Source organism: Sinohyriopsis cumingii, chromosome 17, assembly GCF_028554795.1.
Source record: "Sinohyriopsis cumingii isolate HCF-2022 chromosome 17, ASM2855479v2, whole genome shotgun sequence".
NCBI classification, from domain to species: domain Eukaryota; kingdom Metazoa; phylum Mollusca; class Bivalvia; order Unionida; family Unionidae; genus Sinohyriopsis; species Sinohyriopsis cumingii.
The window spans coordinates 30,181,927-30,207,988 of record NC_142977.1 but is presented as its reverse complement, the minus strand read 5'-3'; the positions used below and the strand labels follow the sequence as shown (position 1 = coordinate 30,207,988).

At 33.6% G+C, this 26,062-nt stretch overlaps 1 protein-coding gene across 3 annotated transcripts in view; it reads left to right on the top strand.

The window, feature by feature from the left end:
• Positions 1–26,062, top strand: part of LOC149778344 (disabled homolog 2-interacting protein-like) — a 377,099-nt gene that overhangs the window by 18,608 nt on the left and 332,429 nt on the right. For all 3 annotated transcript variants that reach the window (XR_016415494.1, XM_089939159.1, XM_089939158.1), the window contains exon 2: positions 14,441–14,568. Coding sequence is in view for 2 of the 3 variants with exons in the window: in XM_089939159.1 (XP_089795285.1) it covers positions 14,441–14,568 (128 nt within the window). In the remaining variant the exon portion in view is untranslated. The remainder of the gene's footprint in view (positions 1–14,440; positions 14,569–26,062) is intronic.

Sequence of the window (26,062 nt, the reverse complement as noted above, 5' to 3'; positions counted from 1 at the left end):
CCTTATTGCCAGTGATGGGCATTTCAAGTTAGAAGATAGTCATTTAAGTTCATTTGACTGGTAAACACCCAAGATATAAATGGACACATTTTGGACAGAAATGCTAATAAAACTTGATCACCACTGCCACAAATTATGTATGTTGCTGGTGTTAGCAGTGTGTCCCCAAGCCCTTTTGCATATAGCTGGAATTCTTCTCATAAGTGGTTGTGATGTGACATTATCAAGTGATATGCCTATCTCTTTGCTGCCCTAGGTGAGTTAATTATTAGCAGGTGGATCCAGACTTCCTGGGATTGTCAACTTACCCCAGGAAAGGTGATATTGATATATTTGTGCCATGCTGTATGAGATTGGGAGGGAGTTTTTATCACCTAGAAGTGTTCTTAATATATCTTTGCCAATATATGCTATCTCAAACATTTGTATGGCTTCTTGAGTAGGATTGCATTCCAACATAGTGTTTTTAGTATTGATGCAAAATCACTTCAGTGTATACAAGAGAATGATTTTATTCACCATGAGTGTTGATTGTAAATATTGTCTATAAAAGATACACTTTTGAAATATAGGGATATGACAGAGTTATGGCAAATAGATAGTAAAAAGAGTTATGACTGGATCAGAGAAGATGTAACTAAAAGAATAAGATGTAGAGGTAAAGAACAAGACAACTGGGGGGATTAACTGGGCAAGAACTTGGAAAAACGGGGAGAAAATAAGAGTGTTAAAACACAAGTATTATTTTTAAATATCTGCACAACGCCTGGCTTACAGGCAAAGAAGCTGTTAAACGTCGTATGATGAGGATAATACCGAAATGCAAATTTTACCAAACTACATACGATTGCCCAGTGTGATAAAAAAATAATAATAGGATACTACTGATTATGGAAATATGTAAAAAAAAATACAAATACCAGAGGAACAATATATTTTGTGTAGATGTGGATTATGAAAATAAAGTGGTTTTTAAAATAATTGATTGTATAATATCAACAATGATTTCCTGTGGCCAGGTGATAAAAATTATCAAATAATGAATGCTGTTAAAAACTTTTTTGTTTAAAGGACTTTTTATATAAGGTGAAGCTTCAGTACAGAGGGAGAGATGGGGGATGATATTTGGTAATACCGCCCGCTAGGGGTGAGTAATGCAAAAGTGAGCTGGAGCCCAGCCCCCAATTCTGTCCTCATAGTATAAAAAAATGAAACTCAAACATAGAACTGAATAATATTTTATTTTTTTTAAAATTATTTTTTTCCCCCACTAAATATAGATTAAGAGTAACAGGGAACTACCATATGGGTGAAGTAATTTGCACAGACATCGCAGGGCTATGTCACAAGGCGCTACCCAAAGTGAACAGACCTGTGAAAGAGCAACAGAAAAACCCATACGGTGGAAATGGACAAACAGAACAAATAACAAGGGGAGTAAAAAAAACTCACAATAAATAAGGACCTACCCACACTAACCTGTAGGGACTAACACCATAACAAGAAAAAAAATTAAAATATACTTTTGGAAATTTTATAACTTTTCCATAAATAAAGGAGAAGACTATATTCTGCAAAAGGAGAAACATTAACAAATAAAGAAAAATGTGGATCCTTATTCAGATATAGCCTCTCAGTCTGAAGTACTTATGATATAGCGAGAAAACGACACACAATTATCACTCATCTAAAACATTAAGTTTCTTTTTAAAACTACATATTACACCGTTTTCTCAACAAAATTCAAACTTTCTCAGTAAATTAAATCAAACTGTTTAAAAATCCAAACAAATCTCAATAATTTGGAAATAATTTCCAAACTGAAACTAACTTTATGATAAGACAACTGGGAATATTTTGATAATGTCTGCCATCTCAACATAGAAATATATAGCACACACACAATATACATGTAGCAAACACATATAGCATACATGTGACTAAGGAGATCTCTGGCAAAGATCACCAAACTAAAAGGGGAAGGAACTCCGACATTGGGGACTAAAACCCAGAGTAGGATGAACAACCCTATAGATCATACTAAGGATACAAATACCCCATCAAAAATTCTAAATTTGAAAAAATTTTGATCAAAATTCTATAAGAAAATATACAAACATACATACCTTTGGGTGATACACAAACATATAACAACACTTTTAATTGTTTTTGGAAATTGGGGGGGGATCTGTCTGGTGCCCCCCCCCCCCCGAAATATTGTTTATTGTAACAAAGCATTGTTTTGGTATACCTATGCTTCTTTAAATGATCTTGTTTCATGATTTTGATTGAGTAATGCAGTCTTAATCAAATTAATTTATCTCCTACAACAGGTAAAGGTTTGTATTAAGCTGTTAGATGATTCTAGTTTTCCCTTCTAAACATAAAGTAACAAAAAATGGCCTTGTATTTTTTGAAGATTTTCAGTGGCATTCTAGGTTTTCACTTGGATTTAGTTAATTTCAAAGAAAAATTACACAAGTTCATAGAAACTGAAAATTAGTCCAATGAAATAGCATGATTTGATGTCAATAATTGTCCCATAAAACTAAAATAAATGCAGTTTTTATGTACTGTTTGCATGTCTTGTATTTGCTTACTTTTACTAAACCGACTATTTTTATAAATGCCCCCACCTAATTTTCAGATGGGAAGTGGGTGTGAAATTTTGGGTTGTAAACAGTGAAAACTTTGTCAGCCTGTTTATCATCCTTTGTTCAGCCATCCTGCCCTGTGTGTACATTACACAAGTGGATAGCATTTGTGGGAAGATAATTTGGGTCATGCGATCATCTGAAGTGGCATATTCAAGCACCTGTCATTGAGCCTATTGCCGTGGTATATAAATTAGTTGTCTTGCCATATCATTACATATATGCAAAACCTTTTAAAACTAGGTCTCACGTTGATAATAGTGTACTTCCCATTTTGAGTACAGAGTTCCTTTCAGCATCGTTTAAAATGTGTATAACACATTTTACTGTTTGTCCATATGTCTGTCGTTTTTCTGCCTAATTCATTTCCACACATCAGCTTCAACTCTCCACTCTACCTTTATCAAACTCTCTAAGTAGATTGCATTTGGATAAAGATAAAAATCTAGTAGGCTCAAGTGGGATTTTGGGCTTCTAAGGCCAAGGTCAATCACTGAAGACAGAAAACTGTTTCCACAGAATAAATTGTATGTCAGATACATTTGACTAAACATTAATAATGGCTTACATATGATAGAAGAAACATTGATTTTGTGGTTGACCAGAGGTTAATAATACCATGACTGAAGGAAGAAATAAATTTTTTCACAGCATTAGTTATTCATCTTAGACCTAATGCTGTAGACCAGGGGTCTCAAACACCATCTTGGACCCGTGATTCAAACATTGCCTGTTCAGCAACGAATTACTTGTGGCCAGATCCAAAGAATGGCATAGAGTAGAATGCATCAGAGTTGCATAAGCTGACAAGTAGGAGGAAACCCCGACCAAAAAAAAGAAAAAACTGAAACTGAAACAAATGCCACTGGACCATCAATGTCAGGTCTTTGGGATTTGTTTTCTGTGGCCTGTGACGAACTTGTCTGTACCGTCAACGAAACAACCCACGTGGATGATGCCATTAACGCGATGCTTGAATTGTATCTGGGCATCCCTTTGTTGCCACGAGAAGAAGACATATACGGCTGGTGGAATGCTCACAGGTTTCATTTCTCCTAATTGGCCAAATTAGCTAGATGCTATTTGTCCACACCAGCTTCAAGCGTTCTGAGCGAGCGGCTGTTTAGTTGTGTAGGCAGGACTTTTTCGGATTGTCGTGGATTGTTACTTGGCAAGAAGGGAGAAATGTTACTGTTGCTTAAATACATCCTACCTCATCTAGGTTATCAGTATTAGCTGCATCCAGCATACAGTGATGTATAACTTTTAGACTTAAAGTAGGTGTATTATTACATCTTTGCTATTCTCATTCCCCCAAGTCTTTCCCGAAACAGACATTGGGTCGCATATCCTGCCTCCCAGGAGTGCAGGACGATGGTCTTTTTGTCCTTGTTGAAACCAATGAGTTTGACACAGCTGACGGATGTGCTACCTGCTCCCTTTGGATACTCTGCCCATTCTCACCCTTTGGTTAAGGAGGCAGAGGAAGAAAAATCCTGGTTGTTTGATAAAGCAGTAAATAAGGATTAACACCTCTTGCCCAGTGAGTTGTGCCCCAAATCTTAAGATTCTGGTGACTCCAAAACTACCTGCTGCTATTGCCAGATTCCCTCCTCCGGCTCCTTAATGTTCCAGTAAGTTAGGCTGCTCCCTCAAAATAATTATAAGTGCCAGAATGCATGCCCAGTATGTGTATGGTTCTCCTGTGTTGTGGAAGATTCTGGTTTACCCAAATGTCATTTGGTCAGGTATGTTCCTAACAGAAAAGTACTAGCTATGCAGTATTATAAGAATAAGGTAAATTTTAATGATATATTGATCTGTCTGAGAGAACTGTCAGTCAGCATTTGCTACAACTTTAGGCTATCCACTGAGTTTCAATAAATAGTATTTTGTGTTTTTTTAAAGCCCTGATTACATATTTCTTGTCTTTTTATTCATTTACAAAGGGCTTTTGCTATCACTTTTTCTGACGATAGTTTATATTAATAAAGCCTTTGCCATATCATTGTTAATGGTACAGTGTGTTTGAACTGACAGTAGTTTTACTGCCAACTGTAACATTTCCATTTTTTCAGATTTTTTACATGTCAAGATAGCTACTTAATGTAGGAACTGGATAAATAAATCACAATATTTACCCCAGGTATAGTTAATCATAATACATACTGGAATATGTGTGACAGAACCAGGATTTCAACCGGTAGATTGGCTTCTAAACCAGCAGATTTTTTATTGGCATAAAGTTTTTGTTTTAAGAGGACAGTATTAAATCAAATGCATTTTTTTTCTCATAATATGTAGTCTCTTCATACAATAACAAAACAGAAAGTTTTGAACTTTAATCAGATTTGGATGGAAAATGTTATAATATTAATTAATTAATACATGTCATTATATTGTCAGTTACTGAAAAAAATAAGATTTGTTTATCTTCAGGTTCACTGCAGAGATTTATTTAAATGAAATCTAATAGCAAGTTTAGCATTCCTTCACAAGACCAGTGTCTGGTGACCACTGATGACATTCGTTGTGATTATTACTTGTAAGCTTCACACTTTGCAGACTCTCACTAGTTCTCTGATCCAGATTCCCTCCTTTATCACTTTGTATTTTGTGAACGATGTAGAATGTTCCCTCTGTGTCAGCTATAGAATGTTGTAAGGACAAAACTACAGCGATCACTCCACAAAGAATCTCAAAAACTTCAATTTTCCTGCTACTGGGTTTGTAAGGTTGCTGACTGCCATTTCTCCTGCAAGCTGTGTTCAACCTGATTAGAAAGTTTCTGACTTAAAAAGAATTATTCCTGAGCCCCATCCTCAAGGTCTTCTTTCATGTCCGAAGGATCCAGATCCAAAAACCTGTCGGCAAGCTTCACCACTGTAAATAAAAAAGAAAAACATTGATTTAAACTTTAGATTAACAATACATGATGTATTTATGCTTCTGTTAATACATCCAAACTTTAAAATTTATTGTCTTGCAGTTTTATTTATCTAGGGCTTGAACTTCAGTATGTACATTAAAACTGCATAATAATTTATGGCATAATAAGATGCTTACCTTTGAAACACACACTGCAAACTCTGAATGTCTGCTACTGGTAAATGTCTGCACACACTTAAACTCCAATCTCTCGTAATATTTCATAGGTGCTGGAGTTTAATTTGACATGAATTGAAAGTACCTTAATAACTAAATAATATACATTGTCTAAATAAACATTTTCTTTTATTCCTTTGAACGAACTGAACAATGACGCCTAAAACTTCTTTATAAACTGTATCTTGTACCTATTATATCTACAAATAACTGTTAAACATATTCTTTTGAAATTCAAATAATTTTAGCCTGTAATTGTAGCTATTAATCCGTTTAAAGTATTTTTTGAATTAATATCCTATGTACATTTTGATTCTTTCAGGTAAATCTTTTGTCCATCTAAGTATTGCATGTATTTGTACACACTACAGATTGATGATTAACTTCCATTTTCTAAAAGTGCACATGGTACTAGGCTGAAATAAATATTCCCCACCCATCACTCCTATTTAGATATAAGCAAGGGCCTTCCATCGACTTAAAGATATCAGATAAAATAATTCAATCAAGAATGTACAATTTGTAATCATCAACTATCAAATTTTACACAAGAGAGAGATATGCAAGAATTCTAAGCAAAACATGACCTTGAAGGTGCCCTGCCAACTTGGCCCTTTGTAGTTCTAATTGTAATGCATATACTATAGTCATCATCGCAAGTCATGGAAGACAATCTAGTATTCCTATTTCATCCATTGATATTTCCTTGTTTTGTTATGAGTTCACATAATCAAAAAAATATGTCATCAACAAGAGTATAATAATCTCTGAAGCATAAATGAACTTAAAGAGCATGACAAATTAAGTTTGTTATCAATGATGAAAAGATTTAACTGCACTCGCAGTGATTGGTTAAGCAGGTTTATGCATGTCGATGTGACACGAGGAAACTCCCACATAGGTAGCCACATGCGATAAAATGAAAATAGAAGATTGTCTCCTGTGGTTTGCAGCAGTGATATACTAGTATATTTTATTGGGAAAATGACATTAGCACATACTGTGTTTAGCTCACAGAGTCTGAGTAATGTCTCTATTTGTGTCATCAGGGGACCAAAACAACTGCTGAAAACTGTAAAGTACATAGAGTATACCTTAAAAGCAGAGAGAAGAAGCTACTTTAGTTCTTGCAGTCTTAAACAGACTAACTTAATGTTGTGCAGTGCATGCATCTGTTCAGCACAGTAATATAATAATAATAAAATCAAATGATAAATATGTTTTTCAATCATTTGATCACCTCACCATGCCAAGGCAATGGTGAGCTTATGGCATGTCCATGTGTCCATCATGCATCTTGTATTGTTGGCCTTTCAACAATGTACAATTTTTCCAGATGCACACAATCTGAATGAGTTGATGGAATCTATTAAAACTGTTTGTATGTGATCTGTCACATACCTTCCTAAACACACACACACACACACATTACACCCACCCACCTCATGGGCAAGAGTTTATAAACATATTATTTAATTTTTTTTACCTACATTGTTTTTAGATGTATAATGACCTGGAACAAGCTTCTTAAGATCCTTATATAAAAAAATTAAAAAGGGGAAGGATATTTTGAACACATAAGTATTTTATTTATTTCCTCCTTGTGCAAGAGGTGTAATTCTTCATAAGTTCTTTCTAAGACTTGTGTTTACAAAGCTGATGAATTATTATATTGTAAAATCAGTGATTTATGTAGTGTTTTGATGTATGTAAATGTTCTTTGGACCAGTATTATGTGGCATGGACAACAATAGCCCTTTTGCTTCATGTTAAATATCAATTATCACATTTTATGAGCTAATGAGTTGACAAAGGAGCTCTCAGATCACTTTACCACCCCTTAGGTAAACTAGTATTTTCTAGTTATGCCATATTTTTACTTGTTAGAGTTCTCATATTGATAAAATCCCACTAAAGATCTTGACATTACTTCTCAACCTAGTTTATCCAGTGTAGCAAGTGGTTGCAGAATTTCACTTGCCTAAATACTTAGTATTGTTATCAGATCTTGAGATGAAAAATGGAACATAAAAAATTACTTTATAAAGCAATGCAGTAAATTGTAGTCGTATGGTTCAAAGGATGCTGGTTGTGGTATTTGTAGCCAGGTCATTTATATATATCATAAGCAAAGTTGAAAACAGCATACTGTTTAAGTAAAATTTCAGTTAAATCATGGAGGCTTAGGTCACTGCAGATTCAATAAAGATTATTCTCACTATGTCTGAAAGTGGGCACTATTACTGGTAATTACATTGTTGAAGTGGAATTTAGACTTCTTATGTTTGTAATTTTTTAATGCTTTAGTGGATTAAAACCAAATTTATTATGAGACAGTATGTTAACAATACCAAAGTTAAGTTCAATTTTCAACATTTCATGGAGTTAATGGTCACAGTTTCACTGGGAACAGTGCTGTCCAACCTGCGGCCCGCCAGCTGATTTTAAATGGCCTGCCAGAGCTCGAGCAGCTATATAGTCATTGCTTTTCAGTTTTCTGCTGCGGCCCTTGGCTTCAAGAAAAACATTTTTCAGTGGCCCATGGTGTCAAAAAGGTTGGACAGCATTGACTTGGAACATTGCCCTTAAGTTTCTGTTCATTTACTTCAAAGAGACATTGTGCAATGAAACCAAAATAAAATAGATTGAAGTCAGATTTGAAAGTTGGCTTTTTCCATTAAAATTCTAGAGTAATAGACCCAATTTGACTTGGAAATTTGTCGTTCAGTCACATCATTTTGGCAGGGACATCTGTATTGTATGGATAAATTCATATTTCCTTTTTTTTGAAAAATGTAGATTATTTTCTCCTGGAAATTCCATTTGAAGCAGAATATATAGGAGTGCATTGTTATAAAATGGAATGTATAATAATAATAATGAGGACTTTGTATAGTACCTAATCTTTAGAAGCTCTAAGCACTTTACAACATTAGACAACACCTATAAGATAAAAAAACATATAATAATATTATTACAAAAACAAACACCATGAAATTAGAAAAAACATTAAAAAATGTTAAAAAAACTTGTTGAGAATATTTCAGGTTGGAAACATTATTAGATCTTTAAGTTTGTTCTTGCAGTCGAAATAAGTGAGTTTTGAGAGCCCTCTTGAATGTGATCACTGTGTCTTTGTGTCTGAAAGTTCAGTGGGCAATTCATTCCACGTTGCTGGGCCCTGGTATGTAAAAGAACGCTGTCCATATGACTTTGTTTTCATAGTGGGAATAAAGAGTATACGATTGTCAGAAGAGGAGTGTAATTATCTTGCTGGTGTGTACACATGGGTGAGATCGGATAGGTATCTTGGACTAGAGTCCGACAGTGAAACATAGCATAGAGAACAAATTTTGTGTTTGATTCTGGATCGAATGGATAGTCAGTGTAGGGTACAGAGCAGCGGGGAGGTGTGCTCTGATCGTGGTACTCTAAGTATGATCCAAGCAGGTGTGTTTTGAACTTTCTGAAGTTTCTGGAGTAGATATTGAGATGAACCAGACAGAATTGAGTTACAATAGTCCAGTCTTAAAGTACTAATGAACACAGAAGTGTTTTAGTGGCATCATCTGAAAGATATTTGCGAACTGAGCTGCCTGTGTGCCTGTCACCTATTTTGTTTCTGTACAGTGACTAGAGTTCTCCAACATCTACAACTATTAGACTTTTTAAACCACTTGCATTTTGGGTAAGAGAAAAGCCTATTGAATTCTTGTCAGATGGTCAAAGGTCAAGGCCAGAATACTTTCTGTCAAATTTCCAGTCAAGTTCTTTTAAGCAGTTTTCGAGAAGAAGCATTTGAATTTTTTTATATTTTGCAAAGATGGTCATGTTTGAAAATGAAAATGAAAGCTGTTCATCTCAGGACACATTCTGTTTAATCTGGTTTAATTTCTTTTAGTGGCTTTTGAGAAGTCATTTGCATGTTTTTCAGAATTTAGTAATGTCAGCCATATTTGTTAGCAGACCAGTGTCATTTGTACAAATCTGAAATCCCTCAGTGCAAGCACATGTAATCCTGTTAAGTTTTTGCGATGTTCTTCAAATTTGTTGTTATTTTCAGTAATGGTATACAGTATATAATTTTGCAAATTTGAAAGCTTTTCATGTAAGGATGCTGTTAGATTTGGTCAAATTCTTTTGAGCTGTTTTTGCGATGCTGTTTAGATTACTATACTACAGTATGGGGTAATTCAAATGATAAAAACATAGCAAAGCTAGCACATCTTCAAAAAAGATCATTTTGGGCTAATATCAATCCAAAAGAAAGCATAGAAAATTTATTTGGTGAGTTAAAAACATTACCTATTAAAGATTGAATCCGGTTGAGAAAAGCCAAATTAATGTACAGGAGGATATCCGACAATAGTGCTCCTGAATATTTACAATCACTCACCACCTGTGATCCATGTCTACCAAACAATATAAAATTCCCAAACAAAATAAAGAATTGTTCAAAAGAAGTTTCGAATACTCTGGAACTTTGCTCTGGAATAGTATTTTAGTTGAGATTAGAAATGCCACTTTATTTCCTTCTTCCAAAAACAATATATCTTGTGGATTCAGAGATGCAGTTAAAATAAATAAATATCCCTTTGTATGATAGCCTCAGGGTAGATTAGTTCTGCAGCTAATTGTGTTACTCTCTTTACATAAAATTGTTCTTATTATTGTTGTTATTATTATTGTTTAGTGATGTTTCTAATTTTAGTAATGGTAACCACATTTGATTTGGAGATCAGCATCAATTGTACAACTCTGAAAGCCATTCATGCAAGGATGCTCTCATCCAGATTTGACTGAATTTTGTCAATTGGGCTTTGAGAAGTTGAAAAGAACAAGTCCTGACATTTGACTCACTGTGGATATATACCATGACATTGATTTTGTTTCAGCTGGATTAATGTGGAGCTGCTAACAACATCTTTTCATGATACATGTTTCAGTAAACTTTGATTTAATAAACTTGCCCCTTTTACCACATTAGCAAAAATTGAAACTGCATCAATAGAGAGCTGGTGTTTGAATTATTGATTAGTTACAGGATAACGTTGAATTTAAAAGTATTTTTTCTCTTATAAATTGTGTTGAAGTGTTCGCTGTGTGCATATCATGTGCTTGTACAGTATGCTTGAGCTAAACATTCTAAAGGTAAAAATGGTTGAGGACTTTGCAGAGAACATTCAGCCTGTGTTGTTGTAGCCTTACGCCCAGGTTAGCGGGGAAAAAGCAATTTAGCAGTAGGTGATATTTTTGTTTCATAAATTTAAATGGATTCATTTGAACATCTTAAGGCATAAATTGTGAAACATTTTACAAGTTTACATATTTATTTAATGATGTGTCAGTGGAACAAAAACATAGATGTCAAGTTTGCTTTTAACTGTTTAACTTAATTGATATAGATTTGTTCTTATCTGATCTGATGGGCAACCTATTTGCAGATTCAGCATTTTATCTGATGTGACTTTTAACCAGTTTGTGCCTTCAGGTGCTTTTGGCATTAATGGGGTACCTGAGATATTTGCATAGATAGTGTGCCTCATTGCACCATAATGGATTCAATAATCCTCTTATGTGATATTTAAAAGTACACTTGAGCTGGGTAACAAAGAGCTTCCCTCCAAAGAGCTGATCTAAATCAGTAACTTGGGTAATTAAGGATTTCCTGTTCAATTTTTCTTTCTGTACTTGATCAATAAAGGCTTGTTCTGTAAGCAAGGTTGTTCTGTAAGGGAATTTGTTATGTTCATATTTATCTAGCCAGTTAGGCTGTTAGAGAATCATATTATAATTGAAGTGTTTTTTTTTTTTTTTTATCCCTATCATTTAATCTAAATCAATTTGTTTTCACAGTGTTAGCTGTGTTATTCAATCTGGAGCAACAGTGAAACCTTGTGTGAAATAGGGATACAAATACTTAGTTGCCACCTAATTAATTAACTGGATATGTTGTGGCATTTATCCATACTATGATTTCTTAATAATAATAATAATGATAATGATAATAATAATAAATACATTTTTATGTTTTGAAGTTGCCACATTACATTACAAAAACAAATACCCCTTTTATCCCACAGCTATTTACCTGTGTGCAATTAATTTTGATTGCATACTTTTTCTGTCACACACACACACACACACACTTAGGATGTATGAATGGACCCCTTTTAGTATGTTGGAATAAAAAAAAATGATACATAACATTTAATAACTTTTGTTGCTGTTGTTCTTGGTTTTAACAGTACTGTTAGCATAAACTGGAAACACTGAGGTACATGTACCTGACCCAGGCTGGCCTTAGTCAGGTGTGGAATCGATGACCCTTGGATTAAGAGTCTGAGCTACTGCAACTCACAACAAATTTGTTTGATAAATAACTTTGAATAATTTTTTTATGTTGAATAATTATTTGTTAGCATAGACTGGACATTCAGAGGCATCAACCCAGGCTGGCCTGGGCAGGTAGGTAACCAATGGTAAATGGACAGAAAATTACAGGACAGAAATTCCCAAACATGCATGAGACATAATATCATAGCAGAAAAGGTCACAATTTGCATTATCATAGTCGCAGGACATAAGGTCACACTTTGAATCTTTGAAAACTTATTTATAAAAGAAAATGTCATTATGTTCTCTTATTCTTAATGATTTCAGTGAATGAATGGCTTCACAGGAGACTGGTAATTGTTTAGAAATTGAAATATTAAGGGAAAATTCTAAAACAAGCATATAACATTGAGATCATTGAGGTTTATTTAAGGCTTACTCTGTGACAAGAAAAGTAGCTTTGTTAAGGATATCCAGGTAACATTTTGGTTGCAGTCTTTAAGATGCAGTAGGTATCCAAGTCGTAAAAAGAGAACCACAACACCTAGTTCTACTACTGAAGAGACTAAAAAAAATTGTGTACTGAACATATGTCAGGCAGGAAGACCATTCCCAAGTTTCTTTGTTGTTTTCTTGCAAACATTTCACTGACAGGATATACAGAATTGCAAGAAGAATTATGAGACTAAGACTGCATTAACCATTTAAATGAAATCATTTATAAACTTTTGCATTAGCAATGGCAGTTAGAACAATGCGATTATTTTGTTAATACTGTTTATATTCTTATTTTGTTGCAGACTGCTATAAAATATCTTGATAATGTTAAAAATCATATGGCTGTTACTTATTTATTATCTTAATATCTCAATGGAGAAGGTAAAATTAATTAATTTATGTTCTTTATATGAAAACCAGCAAAATTCCAAAATTCCAAGTTTGACTATATCCTGCGACATTTCTATCCTACATATATCTTATAATAGTAAAAATTAAAATTGTGACTTTCTTATAACCAGGACTGATGACCCATTGATTATGAGTTTGAGCTACTACAGCTCCAAACCTGTAGTAAATAAAAATCTCCATGTCAGCACAGCTTCAGTGATAATGTCTTATAACTTCGGCTTTGGATTAGTTGCATTTTAGAATTGTAATAAAAGAGACATTACAGCTGAACTTGGAAAACTTCATTACAACCATGACACAACCTTACCAAGGACAGTTAGTCCAATGCATTTAATAACTAGATAGTGAAAGCATCCCATTGCTCAGTTGCACAAGGTCATTTAGTAAACGTATGATTTAGCTAATTAATATTAATATTTAATGTTCGACTTATGTCATATTATCACTGATTTTCACAGGGAAATTTTTTAAATTTATTAGGCATTCACACTGAATTACATGTTCTGGAGAAAACACCAATTTTTTTTCTCTCAGTATTATTTTCATTACAATATTAACATTCATTTCAAGTCAGTGCTCGAGTGACAAATCTCTTTTCAGCTGTTGTTACTTAATATTTTGGATCCTACTTGATTTGCAGTTTTGAAAATTGGCTTGTGGATATGCTGGAACAAAAGTAACTCATACCAAACTAGGTCAACTACATCCAATTTTAATCCTTGAATGGCTTCTGTATTTTTCTTATCTGGGACCCTGTTTTACCAAGTCTCATGAAACTTGGTGTGTGACTGTGTCACAAAGAAAGTAACTTTACCATGCCAAAACTAGTTCAATGTAATATGACTATGTGACTTTTTACTTTTCAAGAATTCATTAATTATATCATCTGTATCTTGGACTCTGTTTCATGTGCACTTTTGAAATTTTTTATGTGGATGTATCTTACCAAAAGTAACAGAACCATAATAACACTAGGTTGATGTGACATTATAATTGAGTGACATTTTATTTGCAGCTGTTATGCCCCCTATTTCGTCTAAACTGACAAAATTTCCATTGTTGATGCATATCAGGGTGGGTAATCCTGTCATATAAAACAAGGTCTTTGTGATCTAATTTTCATGCTTGAGTTGGCTATTCGTCTTTTTCAGCTATTTGTTATACCCTTAGTGTCTTGGACACCTTTTCTACCAAATGCGTGAAATTGGTATGTAGATGCATGTCAAGGGGAGTAACTCAACCATACCAAAAGTAGGTCACTGATCTAACTTTAATGCTTGAATGACTAGAGTATAATCTATATAGACATCTCTATATCAGTTTGGATATTGTCAACTACTCCAAATGAAGTCCTGATGGCAGGTTGTGTTTAATATTTTAACATAAACTTATATGTAAATCAGAATGTAAGTATATCAGTATTTCTTTTCTTTCAGATGTTCCCCCATGCCAGATTGATGATATCACATTTCAAGCAGGGAGGCCACCAAAAGCCAACTGGGATCCATTCTTCTGTGTGATTCGACAAGATCTGAAGACCTTCACTTGCCATAAATCTGAAGAGGTAGAAGTCATTGAATTTTGAACATATATGAGCCTTCATTACCTAACTGATGAGATTTTTTTAATTCATCTCAGAACATGTTTCTCAAACATAATGATGGCAATGATGATAATGTTGGTGGTAGAAATGGTGTTGGTGGTGGTGGCAGTAGCAGCTTAAGCTTGATCCTGGTAACTACAGAGGTCACATTGATGCATACATTTGCATCCTGGATAGAAATAATCAATCAGGATGAAGAAATAAAACATCCAGTATTGCAGTGATGTCAGATAGTTAGAATGGGATGCACATGATGCATTTTGCATTCAAGTTTGTAATAGTTTTGCTTATATTCATTCTCAATAATCCTTCATGAAGTAAGAGAAGGTTTCAAATAGCCAGTACTTAAATGATTTAAAAAAATCATGTTTCATGCCTATACAAAAGAGTCCCAGTCATTTGCACCATCTACTGTAAGTGTAAATGTGGTGATGAAAGAGGTCTTTTGGATTCTGTATTAGTCTGGTTTCCAATCTTTACCTGGTTAATTTTAGATTGACGATCACTAGTTGGGATTCTGATCAGTGTACAGTAATTTGCTGTGTTTTTATGTAAACCAAATGGTGCATGTATCCTAAATTATAGAAAGAGTCTTTCTTCAGTAGTAGTTGTGGTTTTCTCCAAAAATCAGTGATTTTAGTACTGTGCTGTAACAAATAAATAAATAAATAAATAAATATATACGTATATATATATATGTGTGTGTGTGTGTGTGTGTGTGTGTGTGTGGTATAGTGCTGGTGCTTCAGGGAATAGTTTTAGTATCGTAGTCATTCTATTCCTTAGGATTTAAATTCTAATAGGAATGTTTGCTACCAGTAATTAGAACTATGCATGTTTGCATTTATCTCGGTATTATGCAGAGTATTCATTCAGATGAATCACAACCATCGATAAATCTTAGACCAGTCTGTTGCAGACAATAAAGTAAGAGTATTTTATGTTATGCAAGTTTTTATGATGGCAGTTTGAATTGAATGGATTTTTGTATAAAGAAAAGAGTAATAAATCTAATCTTGGTACAACATTTTATTATTCCTTTCATTTTCAGCAGTAGCATCACTTTTCTTTTTCTTATCATCCTTAATGATCTGACAACACATGTATATTAAATACAATAAGTAGAAAAGACAGGTACTGGAAACTCTCTTCATACCTGTACATCTGCATTGTCACAATATTAATTGCGATATAATTCTTTTTATTCATAATGCAGTAGCTAAATTAAAACAGACACATGTAAAAGATAACATTTATTGCAGTAATGAAGTTGAATTATCAAATACCTCAGCCTTTATGATCTCCAGGAAGATATCAGCCAGAAAATACAGGGAGATGAGGGGTTTGCATCACATGTAGCTAAGTTTTCATTGGTCCTTAAATTAACAATTCAAAGCAAACACCTGATCCATTAAATTGATACCTCACAAAAATAGTGAAGGCACAATATTGAAGAAAAATCTTCACATATAATTCAAAACAATGCAGTATCTTTGAAAGCTGGTTAAAAACTCTTGCCTATTACAAAGACATTCTAACAATCAGTATTTGTCTGTCAACTTGAAGTCAATAGATATTCAACAGTGTAAATATATATGATCAATTACAGTATAGCTAATTATTGCAGAGGTCATATATTAGTGAGGAAAGATGGAAGAGATAAGAGTGGTTGGGAATCATGTAATAATTTGAAAATGTTCATTTTATGAATGTTTTCATTGCAAAAAAATATATGCATATTAACTTCACATTTTGAAAAGGTAAATCTGAACATCCTTTCCTTAGAGATAAGCAGTGTGAAAAGAAAATGTCTTAGAGCTCTACATTTTTGACATTGTAACAGAAGGTGTTCATCAGTTTCAATATGTCTGAATGAAATATGGTTATTGTTGTAATTCAGGGGTGCACAACCTTTTTTGGCCAAGGGCCAGTTTGCATTTTCTAAGACCACTTGAGGGCCACAAACACTAATTTCTTTAATTACTATTCATGCACCAGATCTCTCTGTTGTTTTAATTTGCCCTGAAGGCCGGACAGAACTCCTTTGTGGGCCCAATCTGGCCCACGGGCTAGGGGTTGTACACCCCTGTTGTATTTGAATTATCTTGGCTATTTCTACAAATCAAAAATAAGCATCAGATGTATATTAAAGTTTGTTCCACATAGCATCACAGATTTTATTCTCTCTATAACTCGACAGATTTTGAAGTCAGTGTCATCAAATGTAGCTAAAAGTACCTAATTCATTTCACATGAAGCATTTAAAACAAATACAGTTACAGATAGAGTAAAATTTTTGACGCTATGTGGAATGGACTATAGTATAGTAAGCAATATGCAGAAAGTCGTACATTTTGTTTGATGGAAATTTCTTCATAAATAAAGTAACTATAATCAATTTGGACTACCTCTGCTTTTTCTGTGATTGATTGACCAATAAGTTGCAAATAAAAAAAAACAGTTTGATGCATATGCTACTTCTTGGTCAAGCCTTATTTCATACTGTTAGGTATATTTAACTTGCACTGTTTGTTAGTTTGTTTTATTCGTTATATGCTGTGGATAATTTTATTTTGGACTTGACCTTGTCCAGAAATCAAGTTCATTTTCTACAGTACCTGAATCATTGATTTTGGTTTTGTAAACATCAGGTTTTATCTAATTCTGAGTCCAGAACATTGCAATTTTCCATGAAATGCTGGGTCTGCCTGTTGTTGACCACACATCTTATATTATAATTATAACTAAGAGTTTATCTTGTAAATATTTGGAACCTTCCAAAAATATTTTTTTTTCTCCATTAGGCAATAATTTTCTTTAGAAAATGCTAATTGTAACCTGAGGTCAAGTAGAGGACTATATAATATTGTTCAGTTAGAAATTATTCATTCTTGCTGTAAAATCTAAGCAAAATCAGTTGTATTATTACTGTTTCCAGTATTTATTTGGACTAGAATTTATTTATCCAAATTATTTAATTCAAGTTATTCTTCCCTGGAAAAACCAAGAAAATATCATTCTTGGAAACAGAGCCTTGAATTTATTAATATCAAATTAGGATATATTCTTGAATTGTATTATTGTGATTCAACAACAAAATTTGGTACATCACTGTGACACAGACAAACCACTACAAGCAAATCAACACTTTCAGCATTGGATTTATTTTGGAATACCACTACTATTTATACAGAACTTTGATCTCTAGGACTTGTTTTAGTAATTCAAGGATTATTTGGGATTTATTTTGCAATACAAAAAGTAAGTTATTTTCACATTTTCACTTTGTATTCTAAGGTAATAAATTATTTGTTGAATTTTACAAAACTTGTTGGTTTTTGCTTTATTCTATTACTTAAATTCAGATCATAGAGTTGTAATACATATATGAGATTTCATCTTGTTGGTTGTCTGGAGCTAGATCATGGTACATTTTGAAAAGGTAAATCTGAACATCCTTTCCTTAGAGATAACTGTGTGAAAGGTAAATAGTATTCCACATTAAGACCTAACCTTTTATGCAGTTAATTGGTCTTTTGACAAAATCTTTTTTTGTTAAGTTGGGTAAAAATTGTGTGATATTTAATTAAATTTAGCAGTCTTATACAGTAGTGAAAACTTTGTTTTTGTTTAAGCCAGTAGGGGCTACCTCCCTTGCTTTAGTTCAAACCGGTCCACATGGCAAGGGGTGTAATCCTTGATAGCTTGTGTGCTAGGTTTAATTGTCACAGTTTTGTTGTTTATAACATAGATTTAATAATAATAATAATAATAATAATAATAATGACCTTATTTAAAGAGGGTAACACAATTAGCTAAGAAATAATCTACCTTGAGGCCCTCGTACAAAGGAATTTATTTATTTTAGTTGCATCTCTGAAGCCACTAGATATATTGGGTTTGGAAGAAGGAAATATAGTGGGCGTTTCTAATCTCAACTGGAATACTATTCCAGAGCAGAGTTCCAGAGTATTGGGAACTTTTTTTAAAATAACTCCTTATTTGGTTTGGGAATTTTATACTGTTTGGTAGACATGGATTGCAGGTGGGGAGTATTACCAGGTAGCCTACTGGAATAGTGATTGTAAATATTCAGGAGCACTATTATGGGATATCCTGTACATTAATTTGGCTTTTCTCAAACAGATTCGGTCTTTAATAGGTAATATTTTTAACTTACCAGCTAAATTTTCCTTGCTTTCTTTCTGGATGGATATTAACCCGTATGCTCCTTTTTGAAGATGTGCCAGCTTTGCTACGTTTTTATCATTTGAATTACCCCATACTGTATTACATTAGTCTAAATAGGGTTGTATGTAACTGTTATAAAATAGTTATCCATGCCTTTCAGGGAGAAAATGTCTTATCCTACTGAGAAGCCATAAACTTGATTTGACCTTTTTACTGATATGTTTAATATGTTCAGTCCATGATAGGTTATTATCTACCAGAACACCAAGTAGTTTATCATGACAGACCATTTGCAAATTTGTATCCTTCCATGTCAGACATAGTTTATCACTATCAAGATTTGTCCTTTTTTTGCTGTGTTGAGATAAGTAATATTTTTGTTTTACTGGTATTTATCACCATGCCATGGCATGTGCACCAGTTTTCCAGTTTGTTTAGGTTATTCTGTAAAGAAATTTCAAGTTCATTGTGTTTTGGATGTCTGACAATGTTATGTCATCTGCACAGAGATCTGTAGATGATATCAAGTCTCTTAGTAATTAATATTAATTTATTTATTAATAAATAAAATAAATAGTAATGGAACTAGAATAGAGCCTTGTGATACTCCATATCCAATTGTTCCAGGATTTCATGACCCACCATGTCAAAAGCTTTCCTGAAATCTACAAATACAGATCATATTATTCTACCTTGGTCAAGTGCCTGAAGCCATTTATCAGGTAGGGAGATCAAGGCAGTCTTACAGGAATGTTTCTGTCTAAAGCCTGATTAATTAGGGTGTAACAACAAGTGTTTGGTTAAATATGACATGAATGAGTCATGGACATGTTTTTCAATCAATTTTGACAAGTTGGGTAGTATTGAGATTGGTCGGTAGTTATCAGCGTCATCCTTAGAACACGATTTATGAGTAGGAGTTGCTTTTGCAGTTTTCCATATTTTGGGGACAGATGAGGTTGCAATACTAATATTGATTATGAATGTTATGCTATCTACAATAGCATAGGCAGAAGATTTAATGGGTCATGGATCAATCTGATCAAGTCCTGTAGCTTTCTTGGTATCAAGTTCACTGAGATATTTTTTAACAAAGTTTTTTATACTGGCGGTTTAGAGAAACATACCTCCTTAGGAATTTAGCTGCTGCAGAACTTTTTCAGTTCATTAAAGTTGTTTTCTATCACTAGTTCTTTTAACTTTGTGGTAATGTTGGTGAAAAAATCATTGAAAACATTTGCAATGTCAGTGTCATCAGTGACAATGGTGTCATTTACCAGAAGTGAGTGAATTTTATTTGTCTGATCTTTGTGTGTTCCTCCAGTTTGTTCATTGAAGACTTTCCAAATGGAGTTTGTGTTGCTCTTTTTGTTTTCAAGCAATGATTGGTAATAGTTTTGTTTAGCTTTTTTAATCATACTTTTTGTTTTATTTCTCCATACTTTATATTGTGCATTGTTTCCCATAGCCTTAAATTGGTCTTGTGTTTTCATAGCATCCAGGATTTCAGTAGTTAGCCAGTTAGGTTGGATTTCAGACTTTGCTCTATGTACTTTCAGCGGTGCATGCTTAGAGACTACATCCATGAATAAGTCAGTCCACACCCTCAGAGCTTCATCTATGTCATCCAAATTTTGGATCATATTCCATGAAACTTTATATAGGTCATTGAGGAATTGTTCTTCATTAAAATTTTTGAATGATCTGTAAGTGATCGTTTTGTATGTATTTTTCTTCATTTCTCTTGCATGTAACCTTTCGTGGCAAAAGAGTAGTATAGTGGTCACTAAGACCAACATTCAGTACATTAACACAAGCCACATTGTCTGGTATGTTGGTATAAATGTGATCAATAAGAGTGCTTGATTTTTCTGTTACCCTTGTGGGATCATTTACCAGCTGATCTAGGCCTAATGATTCAATAAATTCCATCCAGTTGTTCCTTATTTGAGTATTGAGAAGGTCCTTTTTTAGATTGTTGAGTATGTATATTTCTTTCTCCTGTGCAATAATATTTTCCATTTGTTTCAAAAAGTTTTCATTCCAAATTGCTTTGGAGGAACGTGGCCTATAAATGAAACCAGCGAGGAATGATTTTGAAATTGTTTGAATATTTTCCATGCAGATACTCTCAATTTCTTGTGACTCCATGTCAAGTCGCCTTTCTGCATTTACATCTTCCCTAATGTATACAAGACCTCCCCTGCTGTCTCTATGTCCCTGCGTAATGGTTTATTGTAGCCTTGACAGTGAAATAGATCATCATTGTGGTTAGCATTTAATTTGGTTTCAATGAGTCCTAAAACATGTATATTATTTTCCTTGGAAGACATCATTAACTTAATCTGGTCTATTTTTCCCACTATACCGTGTACATTTAAGCAACCTATGTTAAAACCTTTTGTATTTAGTTTCATATCAATTATATATATGTCATCATGCAATGGGGTGGTACTCACTGAGATTGTCTCCATACTACTTTTATCATTCTGACATCCTATTTCTATATTTAAATGTTCATATATATTAACGTCTTCAAATTCACATACAGACCCTGAAAATCCATTAACAAGAGTCTCATTAGGTACATTTAGATTTGTTGTAAATGAAGTATTGGCATTCTCTTCTTAGCCAGCTTCCTAATATGTATAATACATTGATTGTCAGTCTTTGTGTCCATATTTATGGCCTCTGAAGCACTCAATCTGTTTGCCATGATGGCATACTTGTGTCATGTGCCCAGTTTCTCCACAGTAGAGACATTACTTTTCTTTATAGTGTCTGAAAATGGGGGCATACATGTTAATATTTCTCAGTAGTTGTGAGGTTCCTTTTCTGCTTAAATGAATGTTATCTATGTGGTAGAGACTTAGGTTGACATCCTGGTTCTGAAGAAAGAAAGATATGTATTGTGGAATTTACTGTAGGTTGAAGTCTTCACATCGGTCAGTTATCAGATCATTGATTTCTTTCACCATGGCGTCCACATGAGGAGGTAATCCTGATACCATTATTTTACTTGTATTTGGGCTGCAATACTTAGCAGCATACAGTAAACCTTCAAAATCTGTTCTGATTTGATTTAGTGACCTTCCCTCACTGGCATCATTTTCACCTACTAAAATAATAATTTGGTAAGGTTACTATTCATTATTCTGTCCATGATGTTGTCGATTTTTGCACGTCTTAGAGTCTTGTACATCTGTTTTGAAAAGTCTCATTGGTATTATACTTTTCAATATTGAGGAACCAATTATTAGAGTCCTATATTTTCTAGCTTGTGATTTCATGTGTTGGACTCTGGACTGTGTTTCAGACACATCTCTCGGAGGAAGATGTGCTGAAATTTGTGTTTCAGTTGTGTGAACTAATTGAGCTGATGTTGATACATTTGTCTGAGCACTGGGAAATGCAGTTTTTGGTGCAGGCAACATACTTGTCTGAGCTTAGGGCCATGGTGTACACTTATTGATGTTGCAGGTGTGACACATTACTGAGAGAGGAATACTGTTGTTTGCAATGCAGGATTAATTTGATTTGCATATGTGCTTTAGTACAAATCCATCAACACATATTACTGATGGTAAAAAGGAATTATTTTAATCATTGTTAAATTACCAATTTCTTATGTTCATCTCCCATTTTCTTTCCTGAAGCAAGATAAAGCTAAACATTTAAGTCACTGCCCTAAAAAAAGGAAATGCCTTATGCTAAATTGGTATACCTGTGTGGAAAGGGAATACATTTTGGTTAAGCATATAGGGTTGTTTTAAAAATGGATTTATAAGAACAAATGTTTAAAGACAAGTGACTCACCAGTTTCTTAGTTTCTTGGGTTTTTTTTGTGCAGTTCTTTATTTTAATGCAGTTGGCACCATATTGGGCATGTGTGTCAAATGCCACTGGATGCACTAGCAAAATTAGACTTATGCAGAATGAATGAATGAATGAATGAATGAATGAATGAACAAACAAATGAATGAACGAGTGAATGAATGAGTGAACAAATGAACAAACAAATGAACATATGAATTAATGTATGACTGACTGACTGACTGACTGACTGAATGAATGAATGAATGAACTGTTATGCTGCAGTGCAGTTGAACAATGCTATATAAATTGAAAACTCATTATAACATGCTTCATTAGGACATAAATTGGATGACATGGCTTCAGAAATTTTATAATAATTTCAAGAATTATTTGTAGTTATATGTACTAACAAACTTTAGTGCAAAATAAACAAGAGTTTGATTTAATAATTAGGCAAGATATGTTTTATTACTGCTTGCTTATTTTTGAAAGATGTTAAATCCTTAAAAAGCTGACAGTTTAGTTAATCTAACTATGATTGAACCCAGAGCAATGAAACCATTATGTGTTCTTTGTGTTTTTGTTCAATACCTGCTGAATCAGTCATAATACATATCCTCTGAAACAAAGTTTATTGCCACATAATCCACATCCCTCTTCATCATTTTTATTTTTGAGTTAGAAATGCTAATAATTACTTCAAAACACTCCCATATACAGAAGACCCTTATCATTGTGATCCTACTGTTACATGTATAACTGTACCAGTATCCACTGTTGACTGGAATATAACCTTGTAGGAGTGGAGAGATTTACTGTTATACTAAAACATACTACTCCCTGTTTTTGCTCTGCAGTTAAGTGCAAAGTCATCGTTAAAAACACAAGTGTTGATGAATACAGGTTTTCTTTAACTTATATAAAATGATAAATCTTTTTATGTAGCTCCTTTATGTAATTTCTGTTATAGTGACTTTCAAGCCAAAATACAATTTTTGTTTAGAAACTTCTCAAGTCTGAATAAAAATCCAGACCATGAGTACGTCCAGTAAATATGAAAGTTTTGTAAAATGCAGTGTTTCATAAGTTAGCATGAGTGTATTTTTTTGTTGCCAAGAAATTTGGTATTTGGATTTAAATGGAATCTACAGAAAAATTCCAGAAATTATGCTTCTTTGTATAATTTTGTTGGAGTTGCTATAATGGTCACCGTGAGTCTGGCTAGAGGGTACACGGCTTTCAAATGTTTATGCTTTAGTTACCATTTCTGTTTTACTGGTAACTGTATGTACCAAAGAATGGTTCTCATCCCAAAAATTAATATGTAATAACTGTTTCAAGTATTTCATGTTTAATAATGCATTAAGTTGAAACTGCTTCACCGAAGCCTGTATTTGTGCACCCTCCTCAACTGCCTTGTATAGCTGTATTGATACATGTGCAATATATTGTCTTCAGTTAAGTTGATTTGCTTGGATATTGCACAATGCAGTACATAGCATCATGGTACTTGTGGACCCTGACCATTGTGCTATAGCTTGGTTCCACTGTACATACATACATACATACACAACTTAATCTAAAGTCTGTTTCAGTTTAATATTGTAATATACACCCCTAAGTTAGAAAATGTCAGTGCCCCGTGTGTCTTTAATAGAAGAAATATTGCTTGTAAAAATAGTGCATCCCTTTATCGATAACTTTTGCACAATGGTTCCAGAAACATAGACTGCACTATAATCAAGGGCGCGAGGGACCTCTGAAAAATGAAGTTGGTGTCATTCCAGCTCAGCATTGAGAAAATTGTGTAGGAGGTGTAGCTATTAAAATGCTGAGTACTTGTTTTATAATTTTGATGGGAATAATTGTCATTACACTGTTTGATCTAATGAAATTGTTTACTTTTCAGTATAAATTACCTTTATTTTCAAGATAACCAATCTCTCAAAGACTGTGAAAGCACAACTCCATTAGGTTTCAACACATCATGCACATATTCCTTATTGTCTGCCTGCAAAACATTGTGTATTATGTCACTGCTTTTTGCACAACAAAACAAGATTTCATTGTTGAAAAAGTGCAGATATTTGTTTTGTGAAAAAACTGTCAGCATTGAAGCTTGAATTTTTTAAATGATTTATTACTGGAATATTGATGCCGTGATTTCATTGCAAGTAATAGTGAAACATCTGCTCATCTTTGAGCAAATCTCTGAGTGCTAATTCAGGAATTTTAAGTTCACTGCAAACATCAGAACTTGCTTCTCCATTATGAACTCTGTTAACCAAAACTTTCATTTCTCTGGATACTCCTTTCACTTGGTTGCCTTGCTATCTTTGATCAAGTATGTGAATGAGTAGGATAATACAAGGAATTTAATTACAATATTATAACTGCTTGAGTGGTCAGTTGAAATGAGTTGACCTGACATACGGCCATGACCACTAGCTCTTATGCAGGTAGGATTTGCTTGCCTTTTAACACTTTGTTTTTAAAAATTCCATTCCCTTGATTCGATTTGATACAGTAGATATAATTAACATGATATTACAAAGCAGGTGTGCTCATAATTGAGTGTAAGTGCAACAGATATGTCCACGAATTGGAGATAAAACACAGCTGGCATTTAATAAGGTTTTCATAGAAATGCCAGCAGACATAGCTGAGATGGTAGATTGATATTTTTCATCTTTGAATCCAAGAGGGAATATCACATTTATGATGATTACACTGAAACCAAATTAAAATATACAACTAAAATACAAATTTCACTTGACAAAACTTATTTCATTGCTGTTTTTTTCTTATTGTTTTGCCACCAGTAGGCATTAGTGATGAACATTTTTTGAGAGTTTGAACCTTACCATGTACTGGGAATATTTTGTGTGAGGAAAAATGTGTATAGGTCTTCTTTTTATAAGTTGAGAATTTCTTGATGTTGATTCAGATTTTCAGATGCTAACCACCATTTTCAGTTATGTCTAGCAGTATATCAGGGTTTCCTAATTTTATCACAATTGTTTTCATATTTGACTAGCTAAGGTTATTAATCGTTTTGCCATTTTAATGAAAACCACTGAGAGTAATGCCTGCCTTAAAGCATGTATTTTTCATACATGAATATTGTATATTCATGTGAAGAAATATTGACTATATTCATCTATGTATGTATGTATGTATGTATGTATGTATGTATGTATGTATGTATGTATGTATGTATGTGAGCATGTATGTATGTATGTTTGTATGTGAGCATGCATGTATGTATTCACAGGATGGCTATATAATATGGAGTCAGTTTAAGTGTCACCCAAAGGGAATACGAAACTTAAGATAAAGGCAAAAAAGATCAAATCCTTAGAATAAAATGTAAGGTTTGTTATATAGGCCACATTCTTTTAAAAAGTACAAGACCTTAAATTCTGAGCTGAAACATTATAGTTCTTGT